This window comes from Bidens hawaiensis, unplaced genomic scaffold, assembly GCF_021521415.1.
Source record: "Bidens hawaiensis isolate Kalapana, Puna unplaced genomic scaffold, B.hawaiensis_p1.1 tig00019558_1, whole genome shotgun sequence".
NCBI classification, from domain to species: domain Eukaryota; kingdom Viridiplantae; phylum Streptophyta; class Magnoliopsida; order Asterales; family Asteraceae; genus Bidens; species Bidens hawaiensis.
The window spans coordinates 220,849-244,949 of NW_027492971.1; the positions used below are offsets into that span (position 1 = coordinate 220,849).

The window sequence follows — 24,101 nt, forward strand, 5'->3', positions numbered from 1 at the left end:
AGCATTCATCATTGAATTGGGTTTTAAATTCCAAAAAGGTTTAATATTTATCAATTATTTATGAGTGAAACAGTAACATGTATCTCCCCTTTGTTCCTTTAATCAAAATCCCACTCATGTACTATTTTTCTATCCATCTTAAACTACACCAATTTTAGTAATTATTATTTTTAAGTACACTATTTTAGAAAAAAAACTCAACTAAAATTTGGATTTAGGACTTGTTTCGGATAAAAGGGAAAGAGGAAAAACTATATTTTTAATATTGAATAAAAATCGGATATTAAATATTTTAATATAATACAAATTAAAAAAATACTTCAAAGATAATTCTAAAATAATAAAATACTTTAATATAAACATATTATATATATATATACACACACTTCAAGTCAGTTTGTTTAACCGATTTTTTTTCCTAGTTTTACAATGAGGTCTCTTAAAGTAATTGGCAGGACTAATTTTCAGTTTCTAGTATATTTCCTTGAAACGAAAGAAAATGTCTTAGTTATTGTAGACTGAATGTCAGTCCCAATTTATTTCATTTGCAAAATTCTTAGCAAACTAAATATCAGTCTCGAATAAGATTGCTTAGAAGATATATATAACTAATTTACAGTCTCCGATACTTTCCTTAAAATGGTAGAATGTGTGCTAATTGCTAATTATGTTGGAGACTACAATTCTTAATCCTTCCATACGCAAAAGGAGTTAAGACTAAATATCAGTCTCTAATTTGATCCGTTTTTGAGGATATCAAAAACTAATTTTCAGTCTTAAATATGTTCCCTCGATATTAGAGACTGGATATTAGTCGCACATACATTTTCATTATTTTTCATTACAGAGATAAAGTATTTGGGACTGAAAGTTAGTCGCCAATAAGTTTACCTCCAAAACTTTATATTGTTGAAACATATTTGTTACTAAAATTTAGTCTCAAATAAGATGCCAAAATACTAGCAATGTATTATTAGTCTCTAACATAAGTCACATATGAACCAACACACAATATTATCAGTAACTAAGAAATCTGTCGCAGATACTGTGTACTTGAGATTGATATTTTAGTCCTTGATACTTTAGTCCCTAATGATCGCTTCTTTTATAGTGCTCTGCGTCACCATAGAAACCTTTCATTACCATCTCTTTCAAATCATTCCAACTCATAGCCTTAATATCTCCCAGATTCTTTCTCTGCTCAACCGTCTCCCACCAGAAAAGAGCCTCATCATCAAACAACCGGGTAGCAAATCCCCCCGCTTGATCGAGACGGCATTCACCAATTCGGATAACTTTATCCATAGCAGTTATCCATTAGAGAGTAGCTATTGCGTCCCTCATACTGGTTAACTTCGGTGGGTCACAAATCTTAAACAACCTGTAGGTGCACCCACCGCGACCCTTCTCCTTCTTATAAACCTTATCAGACCGGACCTCACTCGAGTCGGTCTTTCCAGCCTCATCATTCTTCTCAGCATCTCCCCTAGTCTGCTTGGTATTTTTGACGTTACTTCCAATAGACTTTTCTGAATGCGCGTCTTTCATTGCATTAACCACACCTTGAGCAATGTAGCTTGAATAGTAGGATCGATTCGATACCCATCATTACCACTATGCTCTTGAGCAGTTACCCTGTTTTCATCCCTTGAATTAGCAATCAATTCTTTTGAAGGCGACTGGGTGACAGGTTGTCTACCACGGCGCCTTGTACAACCTCCTCCACGCTCTCTTCTTGCACCAGCCATTTGTATTCTATAAGGGAAAACACAAACGTTATCACTCTAGTAACCATTTAGTACAAGAATAATAAGGTAAACAGTTAATAAGAGTGACCAATTACGATTAACCAATCATATCACTCTTCGTGTCATATGCACTTCCCTTTATACGGATCTAACATGGTTTTCTTTCATTAAGATTCCTTAAACTGGCTTAACCCAACTAACGAGGTTAGCTTAGGTAAAGGATCATGTTAGTTAAACCTGCCTAACTTTTGTTTCCTTGGTTTATTTGACTTAACGGTGTTAAAATAAAGTTACTTTTAAATAGCAAGTCCCCAAACTCACATTTGCAAGCCTAGAATCGCATAGGCAAGCCAACTCGCATGTGTAGGCCCAACTCGCATCCATGTCAACTTGCATTCAGTCTAATCTCGCATCTGGGCCTAAACTCGTATTCAGGTCCAATCTTGCATGCCAATCTCGCAACTGGGCTGGGCCTCAATTCGCATTTAGGCCCAATCTCGTAATTGGGCCTCAACTCGCATCCCACATTCCCAGGCATTAACTTGCATCGCATTCCCAGGTAGAGGTGCACAAATCGGGTTTTTCAAATACCCGGTTCTAGGTATGGAACTGGGTTTAGGTATGACCGGGTATTGGAAAATCAGGCATTGGCAATACCTGGGTCGGGTCGGGTATTGTCTCTAAAAACCATACCCTATGCATCAGGTTAGGTCGAGTATAGAACTTGGTATTCTAAAACCGGGTATTTGAATACCCTATTTACGGGTATTAAAAACCCTATTTTTTGGTTTTTTCTAGTTTTTTCCGGGTATTTTTTGGGTATAGATTAGATTTTGTAAGGGGTTGCACTTTTTATGTGTATTTTTCGGGTATAGTTTGGGTATTTGGAAAACCTTGTTTTGAGTATTGGAAAAACCCTGTTTCGGGTATGGAACCGGTTTAGGTTTTCGGGTATTACTGTGTACAAATCGGGTCCGACTCTGGCTATGGGTTTTGGTACTGCAATGCATACCCTATTCACACCCTACGGGTAGGGTCGGGTATTAAAAACCCGGGTATTAAAACCCGGTTCTAGGTTTTTTTTGACCCAGTTTCGGGTTCGAGTTTTTTGTGCACCTCTATTCCCAGGCTCTTTGCATCCAGTTCAATTCGCAAAAACAATGCAAATATCGGGATTCGAACCCAGGCTCTAACTTGCATTCAGTTCAATTCGCAAAAACAATGCAAATCTCGGGACTCGAACCCTAAAAGGTCGGTTCACAAGGCTGTGATTTAACCACCAAACTGTTGGAGCTGAACTGTAATAGTCTCAATCCAACTCCCTATATACTCTGTTTACCGGATCCTTTGTTCCATTTCCCTCATTATATTGTTGTTATTATTTCTAATTATTATTACTTAATAACGTTGTTATTGTTGTTGTTATTATTATTATTATTATTATTATAACTCAAGGATCCAAACTATCGTTCGATTAAAGCTCGATCTTCTATTTATTTATAGAACGGATATTAAAATCCCTAACGAACCAAACATAAACGAATAAGCTTTTATGCGTAAAACATACACTTGATTCAAACATGAATCTTGTACAATACTAAGTCTAGATCTTCCTCGTTTCTTAACACGGACAATACTCAACGGTTGGAACTCGTTTTAAATCTTGTTTTAAATGTTATGGAGATCGAGGTGTGTGTTAGGGTAGCATGGAATGTGAGATATAGGGTTTATGGAGGATTAAGGAGCTTTATACTTCAAACCCATGGATCTTACGCCCACACTCCCTACTTAAGTCTATGTTTAATTTCTATATCTAAATTTTAATTATTATCTATTTTAAAACCATGACATAATAAAAGCACCATATAAATATATCTCTTTATTTATTATTTGATAAGTCGGACGCTACATAAGTCTAAAATTCCATTATCATTTCACTTCTTCCAAAACCCAATTGCCGATGCTAACTGATGACTAGTGCTTTGCTTGATAGTGGTGTCTCAAGAACAAGTCGATGATCAGTTCGGAATTTTGCAACACTAGTCATCAGTTAGTTGGGATCATGACCAAGACCTTGTCTCGGAAAAGTTCGTGTATTTCATGCATCGTTTGGGGTTAAGAGTTTTAAATTAAGGAAGGACATTGAAGGGTGATTCAAATCAAGTAATGCACATTGAACTAGTTGGCAGTCTTATCACTTGTTATTTGATTAAGGGACTGATTGGTAGCCTCTTAATAATTTCATTAAGAAACTAACTTTGAATTGGTGAAAGGTACGATGTGTTTGGTTCATTAATTAAAAGACGCCTCTTAGTGAATTTTGGAGCCTCTTAATTTGTAAGCTTTAGAAACATGCCGAATAAATCAAAGTATACTTATTAATCAGTCATGCATTTAATAACTCAGCACAAGAATGTCAAACCGTCTTCTATTAATTGAACTTAAAATATAGTGGGTGGCTATTTGTAACGTAGTCAGTCTCTTTTGTCTTTAACTCTCTAAGATCGTCTGTAGTGGGGCGTTTTGGGCTTGCATAGCGCCACAACACCACCCGGGGCGTTAGGGGGGCAAATTTGGGCTTGGCTATTTTGTGCATAGCGCTGGGAGGGGGTTGACTTTGTTCCAACCATGTTCCAGCCAATGAAAAGAAGGTGGCGTGCCATTAAGTGCCACCACTATGGACAGTCTAAGCCGTTGTTTCGTTGCTTATTTAAAGCTCTCACTTCTTTGTTATGTACTGCAATCAATAAAACAACGAGTTCACTTTTTAAAGTCATTCATATTCTTGTTAGAATCTTGTGCTTTGCTAGCTGCTGTTTATCACAATTGTTTCCAACAAATGAGGGTTGAAAACAGGGAGTCACACCATGTGCCCAAACAAAAGCATCCGAACTAACAGTAGTGTTAAAGAAAATTTAACTTCCAAATTTAAATCTTTTTTGGTGCATCATTTCATGCATGTGCATTAATGGAGATACCCTTTTATTGTTAAAACATGCAACTTCAAAGCCAAAAGTAAAAAAGAAGTATGGGAGAGTTTATACACCAATCCCAGGTCCGAAACGACCGTCTTTAAGTGGTGCGCACTCCTCACTCCCCTTAATAATGGCAGGCATCACCGGGAACTTCGGCCATGAGTTGGAGTGCTATCCTTTTATGTATTGCAGCCCCAGCTGTTTTCGAAGTGTCAATGTCTTTGGTCCCTTCAGGCAATCCCCAATCAAATGAATAAACAAGATTTGAAAGCGCCAACTCCAGCGTCATAGCTCCCAACAACATCCCTGACAACCTCTCCTACCAGACCCAAATGGGATCAACTCAAAATTGTTCCCTTTATAGTCGACATTGCTGCCCATGAACCTCTCTGGCTCGAATTCTTCAGGTCGTTCATTTAGGATCTCGTGCTATTGCCCATGCGTTCACAAACACCAGAGTCTTCTTTGGTATCTCGTATCCCTCTAAAACGCATTGGTCTCTAGATTCACGAGGGACTAAAAGTGGTAAGACTGGGTATAGTCTAAGCGCCTCTTTTACTACTGCTTTTAGATAGTCAAGTTTATATAGATCATCTTCATCTACTTTCCCTTTATTTCCTACTGCTTCCCTCACTTCTTTTTGAAGTTTCTTCAAAGTACTAGGGTTTTTCATGAGCAAAGCCATCGCCCATGTAACTGAGGAAGCACTTGTTTCTGTCCCCCCTAACAAGATATTCTGCATAATTTAAAAAACAGCATAGTCATAACTCATATCATATACAACTGTAGATATTAATCTGAATTTTGGAACGAAAGTGAAATTCGTGCTCACCATGAGTACGCCTTTTATATGATCAAAAGTTAGGTCAGTTGAAGAATCTTGTTTGAGTTTGAGCAAGATATCAACCATATCATCTTGCATTTTGCTTGGTCGGTTTAGATCTAGATGTTCATCAATTACTTTTTGATAGAACTCATCCATGTCTCTGAAGGTCTTTTCGAGTCTGGCAATGCTTCCATTGAGTTTATCAAGCCATCCCATTAAAGGAAAATAATCCCTGTAAAAGAAGTTAATAAACATCGCTTGACACTCTAACATAAGCTCCTCAAATCGTGTCCCTTCTTGAGGTCTCTTCCCAAAAGCAACCCTACAAATAATATTATTGGTGAGAACCATAGCAGTTTTACTTAAATTCACTACTTGTTTCTTTGAACTTTGAGTCTTGATGTTCTCAATCATCTCGAACACCTCTTCTTCACGAACAGAACGAAACGAGCTAACTTGTTTCAATGAAAAGAGATGAATGGTGCAGGTCTTTCTCATCTGTCTCCAATATTCATTATACGGTGAAAAGGCGATGTCATTGTTATCGTATGATAACTTCTTCTGGCCTGTTAAAACCGGCCTCGTGCAGAAGACCAAATCATTGGTTTTCAAGATTTCTTTGGCAATTTCTGCAGTAGAAACAACTAGAGTTTGGGCGTGTCCAAGGCGAAGGGACATTAAAGGGCCATAACGTTTGGAAATACGCCATAGGTAGTCGGAGATGTCTGAGGTGTCTAGCTGGTGCAGGTTTCCGAGTATTGGTAATCCAGGTGGACCTGGAGGTAGAGGGCGGGTATTTGATAGAAACCTTATACTAATGGGAAGGAGGAAGAGTAAGAAGACAAGGAGAGCTAATGGTATGATGAGAAATGGAGCCATGGATAGCACTGCTGGTTATACATTGCATGACACAAGGTGACCAGGATTTATATATTTTTCAGTCGGGGAAGAAGACAGACACAAGAAACCGAAATATTATCATCAACAGGCTGTATGAATGCCCAATTGACATTAGGAAACAAGATGAATTATTATTATTATTACTACTACTACTACTACTACTACTAGCTTTTGAACCCGTGTAATACACGAGAATTTTCAAATGATAAAGCTTAATAAAGTTCGTTATTTGAAATAAAGATACAAAATTAAAGGGAAAAACAAATTAAATACATATTAAAAACAATAACCAGTTTAGAGTCTTAAATTTACAAATTTGAGAAAATCTCTTTATATACAACATTCGTTGTTTTATCACTAGTATTCCCTTCATCATCCAATATCAAAAGTTTAAAGACCACGTCTGCTGGTTACCCTGGATAACGCAACATATAATCGTCCATGGGGAAAAACAGGACATCGGAGGAACAAACCAACCCTGGAAAGAGATTGCCCTTGGCTCTTGTTAATCGTCCAAAGCATACAGAAAGCGGAAACTTTCTTCTGTTGAATTTGAATGGAAACTTTTTATCACTTGGATTCAAAGTAACTCTGTGTATAGCATGACCTTTGCCAATCTCACTGCCTGATACAGCCTCTATCTCTATAACCTGGTTACCAAGAGATTTTACTATTAACCTTGTTTCGTTACACAAACCATTCTTCTGATCAATATTTCTTAGCAACATAACCGGGACACCAACTTTTAGTATCAACTGGTGGTTAGGACAACCAGGAAACTTTAAACCATTGAGAACTCGGGTGAGTATAAGCCAGGATCAAAGTCTTCATTTACAGATTCTGACTTGTCAATACTATCAAAACTTAGGTATTCCTTATGCTCTCCAGGAAACGTTGCTAGTAGCATATCATTAATCTCTTGAACAACTTCGTTTTTTGGTGCTAGTATGGCTCTTTCTTGAAAAAAATCCTTCTTCGTATAGTTCTGAAGTATTGACGGATAAACAAATTCAATTAAAGCAGAAGTCGGATCAACAGAATCTTTAATAAGAATATCATGAGGAATATCTATATGCACTTCACCATGATTTGGACCACCAAGTTTTCCTTCCCCGATTTTTAAAAGCCATTCAGCAAATAATCTAGTTTCCTCAATGTTCAGATCTTTACTTCCAACAGTTAACCTCATATTTTTTTGTAAGTTTAAGCACTTTGCAATTTTTCCAGATGTAGGACGAACTTAGAGACGCATTCACTATTTGGTGTCTGCTTCCATTAGTAACAACCGGAATATTTGTCTAAAATCTCCTCCAAACACGACAACCTTACCACCAAAGAGGCTATCACTTTTTAAAATGTCCTTAAAAGTTCGATCCAGAGCTTCAAATGCATGCTTGTGAATCATTGGGGCTTCGTCCCAAATAATCAAACTGGTTTGTTTGATTAAATCTGCAACTTCGCTTTGAGGATCAAAAGAACAAATAGAATCCTCAGTTAGATTGATTGGAATTTTAAACCGGGAATGAGCTGTTTCGCCACCGGTCAATAATAACGAAGCAATGCCACTGGAAGCAACATTTAAGACAATAAGGCCTTTAGATCTGACCGATGATGCTAACGTCTTCCATAGAAATGTTTTACCGGTTCCTCCATATCCATAAACGAAAAACACACCACCTTTTTCTTTCTCAACAGCCTTATTTATTTCATTATAAACAGCGCGTTGTTCATCTGTAAGTGAGACAAAAAGAGTATCAAACTCATGCTGTAAACTTTCACGATCATAACACGTCTCTTCAATAATAAGTCGATTATTTTCAGAGTCCACAGCTTCAAGATCGGGAAACGGCATTGTATTAAATCTTCTTAATGAGGAATTGTTACAAAGCAAAATTTTCTCAATCTCAAGCAAAGTCAAATTCTTGATTTGCTCCTCGTTAATTGATAGTCCTGCAATTTAATAACAAAATAACCACATTCATTCTTTGCAAAGATCAACACATAAGACAAGAAAAAAACAAAACAGCTAGACATTTTTATATTAATATTATTGTTAAAAAAATAATACCCAGACAATCCAAAAGCTGCTGTTGTTTGTGAATAATATCTTCTGCCAAATAATTCCATGTTTTCTCCCAAACAATTTCAGGTCTCGATAAACTTCCACACGTTAGCATTGTGCAAAATAAATTTCTTAAGTAAAACCCGGTACCGGCATTGCTTGCTTCCACAATGCATTCGATATACTTATTATCATCGTCTAAAAGACCAAGCTCATAACACGCGTCTCTAAAGGTCGGAAGGATGTTACCATTAACTGTGCGAATGTCCTCAAATTTTGTAGGACCTCTGACTTTATTTAATAGAATTCGTAGATAGTATCCTTCGCCAGCTGCAGGTGAAACAGAATGAATTCTACCAATCGAACAACCTTTTTTTCTTCGTTGCCATTTCCTTTCTTGAGTTTTCCAAACGAAACGGGAAGGAAATTCAACATAAGAGAGCTTTCGAGCTTCTGGATCCACACCTATGCATGATTACATGACGTCAATTCCAAATAGAAAACGTCCATACATTAAGACTACATTATAGTGTTAATTCTTTTTTTCGTTTAAATTCTTTTTTCATATAAATTATTTTCAAAAATACCCTTTTAATAATTTTAGATAGTTTTATTTATCCACCACATATTTACTTAATGTCTCTAATACTAAAAATGCTAAGGAACAATGCAAAAAAAGGAAAATGAAATTGGATTCTAAGAGACAAATAAAATTCAATTAATTACCAAATTTTGTTTGCCAACAAATACCAAAGGTGCGTTGTTGACTATAAATATTCATCATATTATTTTTATGAACTAATTTTGTATGCTCGTATCATAATTTTTAACAATTTAAAGTAATTTTGTATTTTCATTATAATAATTTTGATTTTCTAACTAATTTAGTGTAGATAAGGACAACGTTCAAGTAGGCTTAACATCGTCGCTTAACATCGTCACTTGAAAATAGATGTCCGTCTTTGTAAAAAGAAAACATACTTGACATAAGAGAGCTTTCGAGCTTCTGGATACATACCGTTTATGGTCATCCAATCTCTGAACATTGATCCTGAAATAGATGCTTTGTCGACGACATCGTCAATATATTCATCTTCACCATAAACAATTTGTTGTTGTCTGGGGAGATGAAATGGAAGTCTAACAACAGATGGTGTTCTATAATGGACCTCGTATGAAAATATACGCCATGAAGCTTCATAGGCAGACACATATCGACAATCATAATATTCTTTAATTTCGTCAACCGGTTGTTCAGGAACATCTTCTGTGTCACCGCCTTGCTCTAAGAAAGCAGCTGCTCTATCTGGACCTTTGTTGATGTATTTAAACAAATATTTTATCGACCCTGATTGATTGCACCACTCAACATTTATGTGTGCCTGATATCTTTTTAAAAGTTTCGGGTTGTACGGAACAATGCTTCTGTTATCTAGGTTTACATAAGACTTTTTAACAAAAACTCCATCTTCACGCCTCCTGTATACAGGGAATCCATTCGAATCAACAGAAGTGTGGTCGGAAAAACTTTTCAGGAAGTTTTTTGAACACTTTTTATTAATCATGCATGAACAACTCATGTTTTCAGCACCACATGGCCCATGAATCATAAACTCGCTTACAAGGTCATACAAATCTGGATCTTCTTGCTTGTTAGGAAGCTCAGCAGAAATAAACGAATCTATCTTGTCAGCATTATTAATCTTGTAATCATGGTGCATGAAGACACAAACGTGAGCATGAGGCAATCCACGCTTTTGAAACTCTATCGTGTAAACAACTGCAGTCAAAATTTATATCATTAAAAACATTGTTATTAGAAAGTGTATTTCTAAAATTTATTCGTTAAATCAAATATATATTAAAAGAGCATAGTATCATACCTGCTTTAACTTTCCCAAACAACGAACCCTCCTTTAAGTCTGTGACAAATGAGTCAAGTTTAATTTTAAACAGTCTACACAATATATCAGGTCTGTCTTCAGCTTTCAGGTTTTTGTGGTTAAAAAATCTTTTAACTTCTGGCCATTTTGGATTGCAAGTCATGGTAATAAAAAATCCGGGTATCCAAACCACTTGCATATCGCCATAACATCTAAGTAGTTCTCCCTCATGTAGCGTGCACCACCCGTAAATGAAGAAGGCAGAAGTACACGTCGTCCAATGCTAGATATATCAAAATTTCCAGAGTTATGCAGGTTAACTAACTTTTCATATGACTCACATCTAAGATTTTTCTGTTGGCATCGCATATAAAACAACCTCTCGCTTTCAATTGACGTATATGCATAAACTAAAAGTTGTTGATAGAGCCTTCCTCCATTTGTAATCAATGAGAAATTATTTGTTCTGTCTTGAATTCTATATGCAAAGAATTCCCTCATTGTCAATCGCCCTCTTTTGTTTTTGTTTATCTCAATAACAGCTCTATGATATATGTCAACCCTATAACCGTCATCACCGTATGGAAAGAAAATAGGATATTGAAGCGGCATATATGAAGGATGAAGTTCACTTATGCGTTTTAATGATCCTTCTTGAGTATTAACAACAATATCTCTCTTTTCAAGACAGTCACCAATGTCTCCAACAATCAAAGCAGCCACTTCAGAAAATGTAGGTAAGTTATATGTCCTACCATCTTGTTGTCTATCTCCAATAAGGCGTAACCTTACTTCCGCCTGAGGATTATCTTTAAAACAATCTCTCACCATACGATAAGTTTGAACCAACACGTTGTTCGAATCTAACATGATCTTCAAATAATTGATAAGTTCAATATCATCATTATCATCAGAGGATGTGGACGCAATAGTTGAATAACTGAAAAAAGATATTATTAGTTAAGTATAAATATCAACAGAATTCGAGAATATTGTTTAAAACAAAGTAAGAGTAAATCGTACCCGAAAACACCTCTTCTGTTGGAAACTTCATTTTCGGTATCATATATATATAGTTGAGAGAACTTTGGTTTTGAACCTCTTACTGGAAGAAGACTTCCCATAGAATGATAATTTTGTCCGCTCAACCTAAATTGTAACATCCTAAAATTCTAATGATGAATAAAGGAAGTTATGTTTAGTGATTTCGCGTAATTAATTAATATCGGGTAAGGAGCGGGTCTTGGACTTGGATTAATTGAGATGTGTTAAATGAGAATGGGATTTCAGGGATATAAATACCCCCAAAACCCCAAAATACTTTCATTTCCATCATTTTCCTAAAAACACTCCATAACATACACACCACCCACAACCGCCGGCGGCAGCCGAGGAGAGGGAGAGCGAGGTACGAGAAAGAGAGAGCGGTTGGTTGTGATTAAGCAAGTAAACGAGATCCAAACAAGCCCAAAAAGGTATGGTTCTTGATCTTTGAAGTTTAAAGATCCAAGCTTTTTAGTGTATAAACGACCGAAAATGGCCGGGTAGCGTGGTGGGTGATATTGAACCATAGCAAGGGTGTTAAAATCGCTCGAAATGCCGATCAAAAGCTAAAACAGCGGCTGTCTGGGCAACTTCGCCTTCATCTGGGCAACTTCGCCTTCAAAGCAACGAACTTCGCCTGCAAGCTAAGTTCGCCTGATGAACTTCGCCTGCAAGCTAAGTTCGCCTGATTGCAACTTCGCTGTAAAGTTAAGTTCGCCTAACTGGTAACTTCGCCTGAGGCCAAGTTCGCCTGATGATAACTTCGCCTGAGGCCAAGTTCACCTGATGAGAACTTCGCCTGAAGCCAAGTCAGCTCGACCCCAGCCAGGGGCTCTGCCCCTTGGACCCTGCTAGGGGCTGCCGCCCCTAGACCCCGCTGCCAGGGGCGCTGCCCCCGGACCCCCGTTCGTTGTGGGTAGTAATTAAGACTAGAAAGATGTTATAAGTAGTGATAGTTAAATTGATATGTATACTTGTTATACAGTCAGCCGTACACAACTGAAGAAAGGGATTACGATCAACGGAGAACGTAACCGTGTTCAGGTGAGTTTCTAGCCCCATTTATGTGTTACGTTTTCGGGGCTGTGTGCATACTCAATATGTTTGTTAATACACTTATCCTAAGAGATAAGTGTATGCCTTATGTGGATAATGTGAAATGTATGAATGATTGCTTGATAGTACGTGAACGATCTTCGGATATTGCACGTACTGTCAGGTTGTAACGCTAGGTATAACGTAAGTATGTTATGTATGTTTATGTGTATGAGCATGATAGAGATAATAGAAGAAAGAAATGATAATGTATGGTTACGAAAAGGGTACCGAGCCCTAATAATACTCGAGGTATGATGTATGGTTGTATGGTTACGAAAAGGGTACCGAGCCCTACTAATACTCGAGGTATGATGCATGGTTGTATGGTAACGAAGAGGGAATCGAACCCTTCTAATATTCGAAAACTAGGGACCAGACCCTTATAATATCTGTGATGATAGGGACCAGACCCTTATAATATCTGTGATGTTAGGGAATCGAACCCTTCTAATATTCGAAAACTAGGGACCAGACCCTTATAATATCTGTGATGATAGGGACCAGACCCTTATAATATCTGTGATGTTAGGGAATCGAACCCTTCTAATATTCGAAAACTAGGGACCAGACCCTTATAATATCTGTGATGTTAGGGACCAGACCCTTATAATATCTGTGATGTTAGGAAATCGAACCCTTCTAATATTCGAAAACTAGGGACCAGACCCTTATAATATCTGTGAGGTTATAGGGCGAAAGGCTATTTAAAAAGTATGATCTTGTATGTAAGGAAAGCATGAAGGTGAAAATGAACGTATGATTATGAATGTAAAGAAAGTATGAAAGTAAAAATGAAAGTAAAAGCACTTAGGTGTATATGAAAGAAAGTAAGAGATTAAGTATGAAGCGTAAGAATGTATTGTATGATTATGTGATTAAATAGAACTCACTCAGCGTAGCTGACTTTTAGTATGCACGCAGGTGAGTAGGATGAGGCAGCTCGCTTGAGGAGACACATGGCACTGAACAAGAATCTGGCATCTGAAGACTTATGATGTTTTAATTTTAATGCTTTAACGTTGAAAGACAAAGGATGTTTTGAGACAAGTTATGAATTATGTAAAGTTTTATGAAAGTTTTATATTCCGCGTAAATGTTTTAATTAAATTATTTATAGAACTGTGTTTATGAGTAAATCCAACACGAAAGTAGGGCTACCGGTAACGGGGCCTTACATAAATATTGGAGGAGCATTACCTCTATTAATAGATTTGTCAATTTTGCCACCCATAGAAGTAAAAGAAAACATAGAGTTGTAACGTCGTATGTTCTTCATGAATAACTTGCTCTTCTGATCAACACCAGTAAAAAGATTTTGATAACATTGAGGCGCTTCTTTATAATCTGGAAGCTCAACTTTCCCGTAATGGCAACATAAGAAGTAACATGTTAAACTGCTCATTTTTTTAGAGTGTTTTGCTTCACTTGCCCAAAGTTTCACATGGCATACTTCACCTTCAACACTTTGATCACCATGATCCAAGTAATCTGTAACAAAAAATATTTAAAATGAAAAAAAAAGTATATATAGACAAATAATAGGATATACAATTTGCTTAAAGTATACCTTTCGAAATTGCATCCGTTGAAACATTATTGTAATTTGATCTACCTGTAAAATTAAATTGACGACTAATTAATTAAAAATAAAATATTATAGAATAAAATATTAACATAAGTAGATCTATCATACCCTTGGAAACTTGAGCTTTATTTAAAATCAGAGAACGGCTATTTAGTCGGTGGCTTGATTGATTGGAAACAGACTTCTCTCTTTTAGAATCCAAAATGATTCTCCTATCTTTGCGTTTCTCTTTGTAATTCGTATTATCCATGACAATGCCTGAACCTGTATGTATTACAAAAGATATATAAAGGCATAATTCTTTTATAAAACATAAGTAATGGTTAGATATAGCATTCTATAAAATTAAGACATAATTCTTTTGTTATAGAAATTAACTTAAACATGTGTTAATTAATAAAATTAATACTTACCAGGTTCAAGTATTTTTGGAGAGTTTTGCGGATAAAGATTTGTAGTGGAAGTTATAAAAGTTTTAACAACAGCTAAAGGACTTTTATAGTTTGTGGACGTAGTCGATTTGTTATTGAAATTTGATTTAGCTGCAAAATAAAAATCGATAAATACTCAAACGGGCCAAATTAGTATAAGTTTTGATATAGTAAAACAAAGAATACCGTTTGTAATGTCTGAAAAATGACTTCTAGCATCTGTGAATGAATTATTAGGTAGTGTCCTTTGGGGGGTCACCTCATTTGATATGCCAAGCATATTTTCTTTTTGCGAAGACATACATCTATTTTCAAGTGGCGATATTAAGCCAAATTGAATGTTGTCATTTCCTACAATAAATTAGTTAAAAAATAATAAGATTACCCAAAATTATTATGATGAAAATCCAAAATTAGTATAAATTATAGAAAAATTATTTTGTTGAAAATCCAAAATTAGTTCAAAAAGATAATATGATGAATATTTGTATTCTACAACGTACCTTTGAAATTTGTTGGCAAACCATTGTTTAGATTATTTGAATATGATTTCTGTCTCTTAGAATCCATTTTCATCTTTCTCCTGTTGCGTTGTTCCTTGGCATTTGTAGTATTAGAGACATTAAGTAAATCTGTAGTGGATTTTGAAAAGTAACCAAAATTAAGGATATTGATTTTTGAAAATAATTTATATGAAAAAATAATTTAAACAATAATAAGACTTAACCTTGTAATGTAAATCTCATGTATGGACGTTTGCGATTTGGAATTGGCGTCATGTAATCATGCATAGGTACTGTACATAAAAAATAACATTTTTTAGTATTTTTAGGATCTTTTAACTATCATAATGCATTAAAATAAATATGTAAATGAAAATTTGACCAAAGCACTATTGTGAAAGTTAGTAAATTCAGGACAAAAAGAAAATAAATCCAACCATACTTTAATAAATAACCACCAAATAAAATCCAAAGCATAATTATTCAAAACCAATAACATAATCCAAAATGCCAAAGACTAATTGTTCAAAACAAACATGATGATCCGAAATAACAATAAAATTAAAATCATCCAACAGCTGAATTTCTTTTCCAACTATAAAAGTTATTTTTTCTCCAATTTCGGTATCAAAAGTTTTTAAGTTGAGGTAGCATTGAGACCTTTAGATTTATTACGTGCTTTTGTAGATGAAGTAGCTTCATACTCCTCAACATCATAGACTTCATTTAGGTTCCTTTTTGTTGAACCACCAACCAAAGCCAACACCTTTCCACTATCCTTGTATGAAACAGAACCAGGAGTCTCATTTTGACCAGTAAATGAGACCGACTCCTAAAAGGTATGAAAATTAATTGCTTTAGATTGAGGTTAGACACTTCAGCATTATAGTTTAATATACAATAAGAATTACCTTAAGGTTTATTATTTGTTGATCATCTATGTCAAAAGAAAATGACTAGCCATCCTAAATTTTGAAATTGACAAAGTTAAAATGATGCAAGCAAATATTATATAAAGTGTGTAAAATTATTAAAGTTTGTGTCGTCACCTTCAATTCATTTAACTTTTTATCAAGCTGCTCAATAACTTCAACATCATCAGTACTTTTTAGTACCTTAAAGTAATTGGATGACTTATTTTGATTGTATTCTGTGACCTGCACCTTAAAGGCGAGTTTCTTGTCAACTAAAGTTTCCAATTCAGACGGCCAGAACGCGTCGCTAGTATGGTCTTTGCCATAGAGGGACATAAGATCTTCTGCAGAAATATTCAAAAGCTTAGTTGCTGCTGCGCCAAACAATGTCAACAAGCAAACGCCAGTAGAGTCTTGTAAAGTTACTGTTACTCGAAACCTAAAAAAAATAAAAAAGAACTTATCAATGTAATATACATGAAGTTGTTCATTATAAGAAATGCATAGTAAATATATAAACAAATTTAAATAAAAAATCATAAAAACACCTCGGAATGATAGATGTGTCCCTAGTTTTACACTTCTCCGACCCACAAGTTATCTCAGATTCTAAAGCGGTTTCCGATGATCCATCAGATTTTGGACCGAGGGTCCACACCTGATCTACCTTACACATACAATAAGAGCAACCAAGATAATACCATAAATCTTTTTTTTCAATAGATTTAATGGTTCCGAGCAGAATCACGTTTTGAACCTTCAGTTAAATGTAACCAAATATATTAATCAATGTGCATAGTTTATAAAGAATATAAATAATCAATTACTTTTTAATTGTAAACTAATACCTTCTTCAATTTATTAATTTCAGCGATACAGTTGAATTCATTCGTAACCAAAAATTCGTTGTTGATGTTGTGAACAACAGTTTCGCAGCTTAGACTTTGGCTTGACATTGATCCGCAATCTATCCTTGAAAGCAAGCTGTGTAACAAATTATTTATTACGAAAAGATTAAAACAATACATCTACAATATGCTAAAATATGATACATTGTAAATTCTAAAAAAATAAAATAATGAGATGACATGTCAATCTAATATTAAATCATAATATTTAATTTGATTGGGCATCATTATTATATGTGATTTTAACACATGTATGTTAACACAAAACAAAGAGATCAAATAAACCAACTGGTGATGTTAAAAAGTAGAAAGCAAACATGTATGTTAACACAAAACAAATTAATATTCAACACAAATTTCAAACCAAGTGTTAGCGAACAAAATAAAGAGATCAATTAAATGTAGTTTATATATATTTCTTTACTAATGGTCTAGCTAAAAGAAATACTAAAGAAGACAGTATATGTTTTTAGTAATGGAGTCATCAAATTAAAACATCAACTAAATGCAGTTTATATATAAATTTATTTGCTAATTGTTAGTTATAATTTCTATAATTACTATAAAAAAGTATGCACCATAGCATACAACGCCCTACTCTACAATACCGTACATTATATGCAATCATTCATAATTACTATAAAAAAGTATTTAAATAATATTCTCGGTACTTAACTATATTTTGTATAATTATTTAAAGGTGCACTAATCAAAGAATAAATTATTTAAATGATAACATAAAAAAAGTAACAATGTTTATTTTCACAGATCTATTAAAAACATATTTGTTATAAAAGAAAAAAAAAATCAAATATGCATTTGAAATAAAAGAAAAAAACGCCAGAAGATAACGGTTAAAATGTTATGTTAAATATTTTTTATGTTTTTTTTTAAATACTACATTCTTTTAGTTTAATAATAAGTTAATAACAATAAAGTAAAGTTAACAGTTTGAGACCGTAATCTTAAATCGGTGATTAAATGGAATCAATTTTAATTGGTTTGTAATACACGGGTTCTAAAGTGATTTATTTATGATAGACTAAAAATTGTATAAATGAAAAGAATTCTTAAATTGTATAACAATAAACGAGCTAACCTTTGTTTTAATTCTTGAATTTCTTTTAACTCAGTGTTGATCAAAAGCTTGCTTCCATGAAACATATTGGATAACGATGCTTAACCTACAAAATAAGTCAAAACATATTAGTTTTTTCATTATTATAGATATAATAATAAATTTTAGTATTATGTGGTTGGAAAGGGAAGTAATACCACTCCATTCCTTGTATTTTGTGAGCTGTAAGATAACAACCACAGGCTAAATAGTTGGATTCTCCTTTTAAAATTAGTGAGTTGATCGCAATATTCATTCCACAGGGTTAAATCCAAAGCAGTGGCCCTGTTACATTTGGATTAAAAAATAAAAATAAATTAATACATGATTTGAGTTATAGATATTAAGAGGTATGAAATAATTGTCACTCGATATCATTGATGGTCATCATTATGGCCTTTGCATCTTTGCCAAAGACTTTACGATGCGTTACTTCACCGACATTAGTTAGATATCCACAAATATCTGAAGAAAATATAATTAATATGTTAGGTAAAAAAAACTGTTTATTACATAACAACAGTAAATAACAATTTTACTAACCAATCGAAACATTGAATGAAAGTTTGAAGAACTTGATATCATGGAAAGAAGCAAATGACAAGCCATTATTTGGAACTCCAATATCCGCACAAGCATTAACCTTTGTGCTCCAATTCCACATAACCTTATAGGGATTGTCACAAAACCTCACAGAAGTTTCATTCCGAGCAAGTGAAGCTTCGGAAATTTGTAAGGAAAATCCCTCTTGAAGATATTTTTTCAAATCAGATTTCAAATATTGTTTCTCAATAGATACTTGGATCTTCGAACCCTGTAAAAGCATTATTTGAAAAATATCAGAAATTAAATCAAATATGAATCGGGTATTAAATGTATGTTATTATACGTAATAAAAGTTTATTATACCTCCTTGTCCATAAGTATGATTTCAACAGTATGGGTATCAGCAGGACGCTTTATTACAGGCGTCCTCCATAATCTTATGACTCTGCCTTGAAGTGTGAAATTCGAGTTATTAAGGTCCAACCCTTTGAACATGGTGATATTTGAGGAAGTAAGCATGCTAAGAATTACAAATAAATATCAGTATAATTGTTAATAAGACAATAGGACTATAAAGTATTTTCATTAACTTCAATGAGCTTCTTGCTTCTCCAAGATTGATCTTCGTTTGGGTTATCATCAACTACGCGTGCATGAAGATGATGTACCCAAGACCGCCTTTTGGACTCGATACGGACATTACGAGTTTAGGGTTATGCCCTTTGGGTTAACCAATGCACCCGCGGTATTCATGGACCTCATGAACCGCGTGTGCAAGCCATATTTAGACAAATTCGTGATTGTCTCTATTGATGATATCCTCATATATTCTAAGTCCAAAACCGAGCATACAAAGCACTTTCATTCCATCCTTGAGCTCTTGAGGAAGGAACAACTTTACGCGAAGTTCTCGAAGTGTGAATTCTGGTTGAGCGAAATTCCGTTATTGGGGCACATAGTAAACGAAAAGGGCATTCACGTTGACCCCGCCAAGGTCGAATCCATCAAGAATTGGAAGACTCCAACCTCTCCTACCGAAGTTCGTTCGTTTCTTGGTCTCGCGGGTTATTATCGTCGCTTCATCCTCAATTTTTCCAAGATCGCTTTGCCCCTAACCGCTTTGACTCACAAAGATAAGCCTTTCGTGTGGGGGCCAAAGCAAGATGAATCATTCCAAACTCTCAAACGTATGCTTTGCGATGCGCCGATCCTTGCTCTCCCCGAGGGCAACGAGGACTTTGTTGTCTATTGCGATGCTTCTAATCAAGGCCTCGGTTGTGCCCTTATGCAACGAGGTAAAGTCATCGCCTACGCTTCACGGCAACTCAAAGTTCATGAAAGGAATTACACGACGCATGATCTCGAGCTCGGTGCTATGGTTTTTGCGTTAAAAATTTGGAGACATTACCTTTATGGCACAAAATGTGTGGTATTCACTGACCACAAGAGTCTTCAACACATTTTTGACCAAAAGGATTTAAACATGCGGCAACGTCGATGGGCCGAATTACTTAGTGATTACGACTGCGAAATTCGCTACCACCCCGGTAAAGCGAATGTTGTAGCCGATGCCCTTAGCCGAAAAACTCATGTGAAATCTATCTTGCTTCATAGTGTGACCGTCCAAACCGATCTCCAACTCCGAGTCTTTGAAGCTCAACATGTCTCGGTCACTGAGGGTAATATGCACGACGAAATGTCTTGTGGAGCTGAGCTCCAACTAGAAACTAAGCGCGATGGTTTGTTGTATTACCTTAATCGTTTGTGGGTTCCCAATCGTGACGATCTTCGTACTTTCATCATGGACGAAGCTCACAAGTCGCGATATTCTATTCATCCCGGTGCGGATAAGATGTATTTCGACTTACGGTCCACATTTTGGTGGCCCGGTATGAAGAAAGACATTGCATTGTACGTCGCAAGGTGCCTTACTTGCGCTAAAGTTAAGGTCGAGCATCAGCGACCATCTGGTTTACTCGTGCAACCGCACATCCCGATTTGGAAATGGGAAGATGTGACCATGGATTTCGTGTTTAAACTTCCAACCACTCGAAACCGCCACGATGGAATTTGGGTTATTGTTGACCATTTGACTAAGTCCGCCCACTTCATTCCGATCAATGAAAAATTCTCGGTTGATCAACTCGCTCAAATCTATGTTCAACGTATCGTGTGCCGTCATGGTGTACCATTGCTTATTATTTCCGATCGTGATAGTCGTTTTACTTCTCACTTTTGGTCATCTCTGCAAACCGCGTTGGGAACTCGTTTGGACCTTAGCACCGCCTATCATCCTCAAACCTATGGGCAATCTGAGCGGACGATTCAAACGCTTGAGGATATGCTTAGGTCTTGTGTTCTGGATTTTGTTGGAAGCTGGGATTCTCATCTTCATCTGATTGAGTTCTCCTACAATAACAGTTTTCATACGAGCATCGGTATGGCTCCATTCGAAGCACTCTATGGTCGTAAGTGTCGTTCTCCGATTTGTTGGAATGAGATTGGTGAAACCCAAATCACCGGTCCCGAACTTGTCCAAGAGACCACCAATCAAATTGCGCAAATTCGACAAAATCTGTTAGCTGCTCGTAGTCGTCAAAAGAGCTACGCGGATAATCGTCGACGACCTCTCGAGTTCAACGTTGGTGATCGTGTTCTTCTCAAGGTATCTCCTTGGAAGGGTGTCGTTCATTTCGGTAAGAAGGGAAAACTGTCTCCTCGATATGTTGGACCTTTCAAAATTCTCAATCGCGTTGGTAGCGTGGCCTATACTCTTGACCTTCCGTAAGAACTCGCGAATATTCATCCGACGTTCCATGTGTCGAACCTTAAGAAATGCTTAGCCAAGGAAAATCTCCACATACCACTTGATGAAGTGCGCATCGATGAATCTATGCACTTTGTTGAGAAGCCGGTGGAAATTATGGACCGCATGGACAAAGAGACCAAACGTAGCCGTATACCTTTGGTAAAGGTTCGTTGGGAATCTAAACGAGGCGCTGAGTTTACTTGGGAGCGGGAAGACCAAATGCGAACTAAGTATCCCCATTTGTTTGATACGGATTCTTTAACCTAATTTCGGGACGAAATTTTCAAAAGTAGGGAATGCTGTGACATTCGTCAATTTTCGATTTCCTGTTCGTATTGTAAACCCGACCCGTTGGGTCGTTTCGATGTATTAAATATATTTTAATAAAGTGATTCCTGACATTTAATGTTCATTCTTCGTTGTTCTTTGTTATTTAAATGTTTATAAATTCCCGAACCTTAACGTTAATCGAGCCGCGGGAGTTAAACGCGTAAATAATCCAAAAACCGAAAGTATAAAGTTTAGGGTTAAAAAAGTAAACTTTAAATACTTTTTATAACTTAAAAAGTTATTAAGCCTCATTTAAAATGTTTAGAGAACTTGAGGGACCCGAAGTGTAAATACTACTTAAATTATATTATTTTAAAAACAACCCAACCCTAACCCCGCCCCCTGTCCGTTTTTCCGGCCGCCGTCGCCGGCAGCGGCTCCAGAAAGTCCCAAACACCCCCTAACCTCAATCGTTGACCCGTTTTGTTAGTTTAACGCGTTATATCATTGATATGGCATCATAATCAACTTATTAATTACATTGTAACAAATTTTAAACCGCGGATTTGGCCCGTAATCGTCGCCGGAAATCACAGAATCACCATTAACAAATTTAACGCGTACACGCTCCAATTGAGTGTATAAATAGGGGCTTAGGACACTGTACAACTCGCTCATACCCTTCTTTCTCTTTAAATCACTCTATAATATCAGTAATTGTTCTTCCAAAGTCCGGCTCCGGCGAGGTCGTCTTCTCCGTCGTAACAACACGATAACGGGTAATTAATATATGAATATGATTAGTTTTGATCCAATAAAATAAACCCCTAACCTGGTTTAAGCGTTCATGGAACCAATTCTCCAATTGAAAACCTAGGGTTTCAATTGGAGAAGATGAATCTAAGTTCTGTTTATTTTAATTACTTCCATGCCTTAAATGAATTTCGTAACTGGCTCATTTGGTTGGGTTATGAGCTTGACACACGTGAGACCCGGGTTCGAAACCCCCGGGTCAATCTTTTAACTGGTTTTTTGTTTGATGTGTTGTAAAACACTCGTATTTTTCGCACGTTTTATCGACGTATTATATTATATTTTATATGTTTTAACTCGATTTAGATAGGTTTTACGTACATTTATTAATCTTGTAGGTTTTGGGTAAAAGAAAGGAAGAAACCGGGACTTTTCGAGCATTCTACGAGCCTTTTACGCATACAAGTTCAAGACAAAGCTCAAGGCCCGACCCGTATGCATCATGGAGGCCCAAGACCATATTATATTATATTATAAAAAAAAATAAAAAAACCCTAGAGCTGCAGCAGGACCTGCGATCGGCCAGCAAAGGAAGAAGGGGAGAAAAGTTTTTTTCAGCTTAGGTGGTGGACTTGTGGCGGCTAGGGAAGGAAGAACAAGCAAGAACTAAGCCTCGGGAAGGTTTTACATCAGTTTTACAGCCGCAAAGAGCACCCGGATACCATCTCATATCCTTTCTTTCAACTAGTGTTCATAAATATTTCTTATACTTGTTGAATTGTTGACTAGTTTTGCAATTGCTTTAAGGATTGAGTTGTTATTGATTAATATTGATTGTTGGATGATTATTATGATGATTGGTATGAGTTTAATGATGATTTTGTTAAGTGTTTGCTGCTGTCCAAAAATTATGTTCGGCTAATCTTGTTTGTTCTATCTAGGAATGATGATTCTTGTTAGGTTTTGATAGGTTTTATGGATTGTTTGATTAATAGACTTGAATTGTTATTATAAAGTTTGATTTAGACATGAAATAGGTTGTGTTTAAGGGCTGGAAATTTTGGTGATTCATTGCATAAACCCCGTGTGTTGGTTGATTAGTTTTGTATTGATTGATCGGTGCATTGTTTGATTCTAGACTTGGTGTTTAGGGTTTGTTTGCGGTAGGTACCACCGTAGGGTTTTGTTGCATGATTAATTGGATTAAGTACAGCGGTTAAACACCTTTCTTGAGACCGAGAGGTGATAGGAAGTTAGGGTTGTCTCATTGCCTTTGCATGCTAGAATAAGGATTGCGCGAGAGCGAGTTCGTTTCTTGTCCGGTTTAGGTGTTTGAGCGACTAGTTGATCTATTTTGGTTTAAGTTGAATTGTTCCTCTATCCTTGGTTGTGTAGTATTCATTGCCATTAGGGTCGAGTGTTGGTGAGACCGAGAGGTGATCTAGCATTAGAACACGTTAGCAATTGTTTCCCGGTTTGGTCGTTTTAGGCGATTTTGAGTAGTTTAGGCTTGTTGAGTGAGACCGAGAGGTAATCCAGTGAGCCCAAGCGATCCTTAGTCGTGTCATCTTTAGGAACCGGTGTCTATATATCATTCAATCCATTAGCTTGTTAGGCCTACAATTTGATTCAGACCTAGGTAGACGTTTTTCTCCATCCTAAGTCAACACAGTTAGTTTTCCGTTAAGTTTTCTATTTTTGGTAAGTTTTTTAGTCAGTCTAGTTAGTT

The 24,101-nt window shown here is 36.0% G+C and overlaps 3 protein-coding genes, 1 long non-coding RNA gene and 1 pseudogene across 5 annotated transcripts in view; 1 reads left to right on the forward strand and 4 right to left on the reverse strand.

The window, feature by feature from the left end:
* LOC143558578 (H/ACA ribonucleoprotein complex subunit 2-like protein) overlaps positions 1–24,101 on the forward strand; it is an 81,697-nt gene continuing 57,596 nt past the window's right edge. Inside the window, exon 1 of the mRNA XM_077047394.1 lies at positions 1–5. The gene's annotated coding sequence lies outside the window, so the exon portion shown is untranslated. The remainder of the gene's footprint in view (positions 6–24,101) is intronic.
* Positions 4,848–6,428, reverse strand: LOC143558589 (cytochrome P450 83B1 pseudogene; annotated as a pseudogene). The gene is made up of 2 exons (XR_013139772.1): positions 5,556–6,428; positions 4,848–5,459 (listed from the first exon to the last, which is right to left on the reverse strand). The product of XR_013139772.1 is annotated as a cytochrome P450 83B1 pseudogene (transcript).
* On the reverse strand, positions 6,860–7,638 carry LOC143558590 (uncharacterized). The gene is made up of 2 exons (XM_077047405.1): positions 7,237–7,638; positions 6,860–7,099 (listed from the first exon to the last, which is right to left on the reverse strand). The coding sequence occupies exons 1-2, from the start codon at positions 7,636–7,638 to the stop codon at positions 6,860–6,862; spliced, it is 642 nt and encodes a 213-aa protein (XP_076903520.1).
* On the reverse strand, positions 7,705–10,557 carry LOC143558591 (uncharacterized). Its single transcript, XM_077047406.1, has 4 exons — positions 10,395–10,557; positions 9,530–10,291; positions 8,518–8,976; positions 7,705–8,399 (listed from the first exon to the last, which is right to left on the reverse strand). Exons 1-4 carry the CDS (start codon positions 10,555–10,557, stop codon positions 7,705–7,707), a joined length of 2,079 nt encoding a protein of 692 aa, XP_076903521.1.
* LOC143558576 (uncharacterized) lies at positions 16,522–18,063 on the reverse strand. Its single transcript, XR_013139771.1, has 3 exons — positions 17,977–18,063; positions 16,818–16,953; positions 16,522–16,726 (listed from the first exon to the last, which is right to left on the reverse strand). It is a non-coding gene; the product is annotated as an uncharacterized LOC143558576 (long non-coding RNA).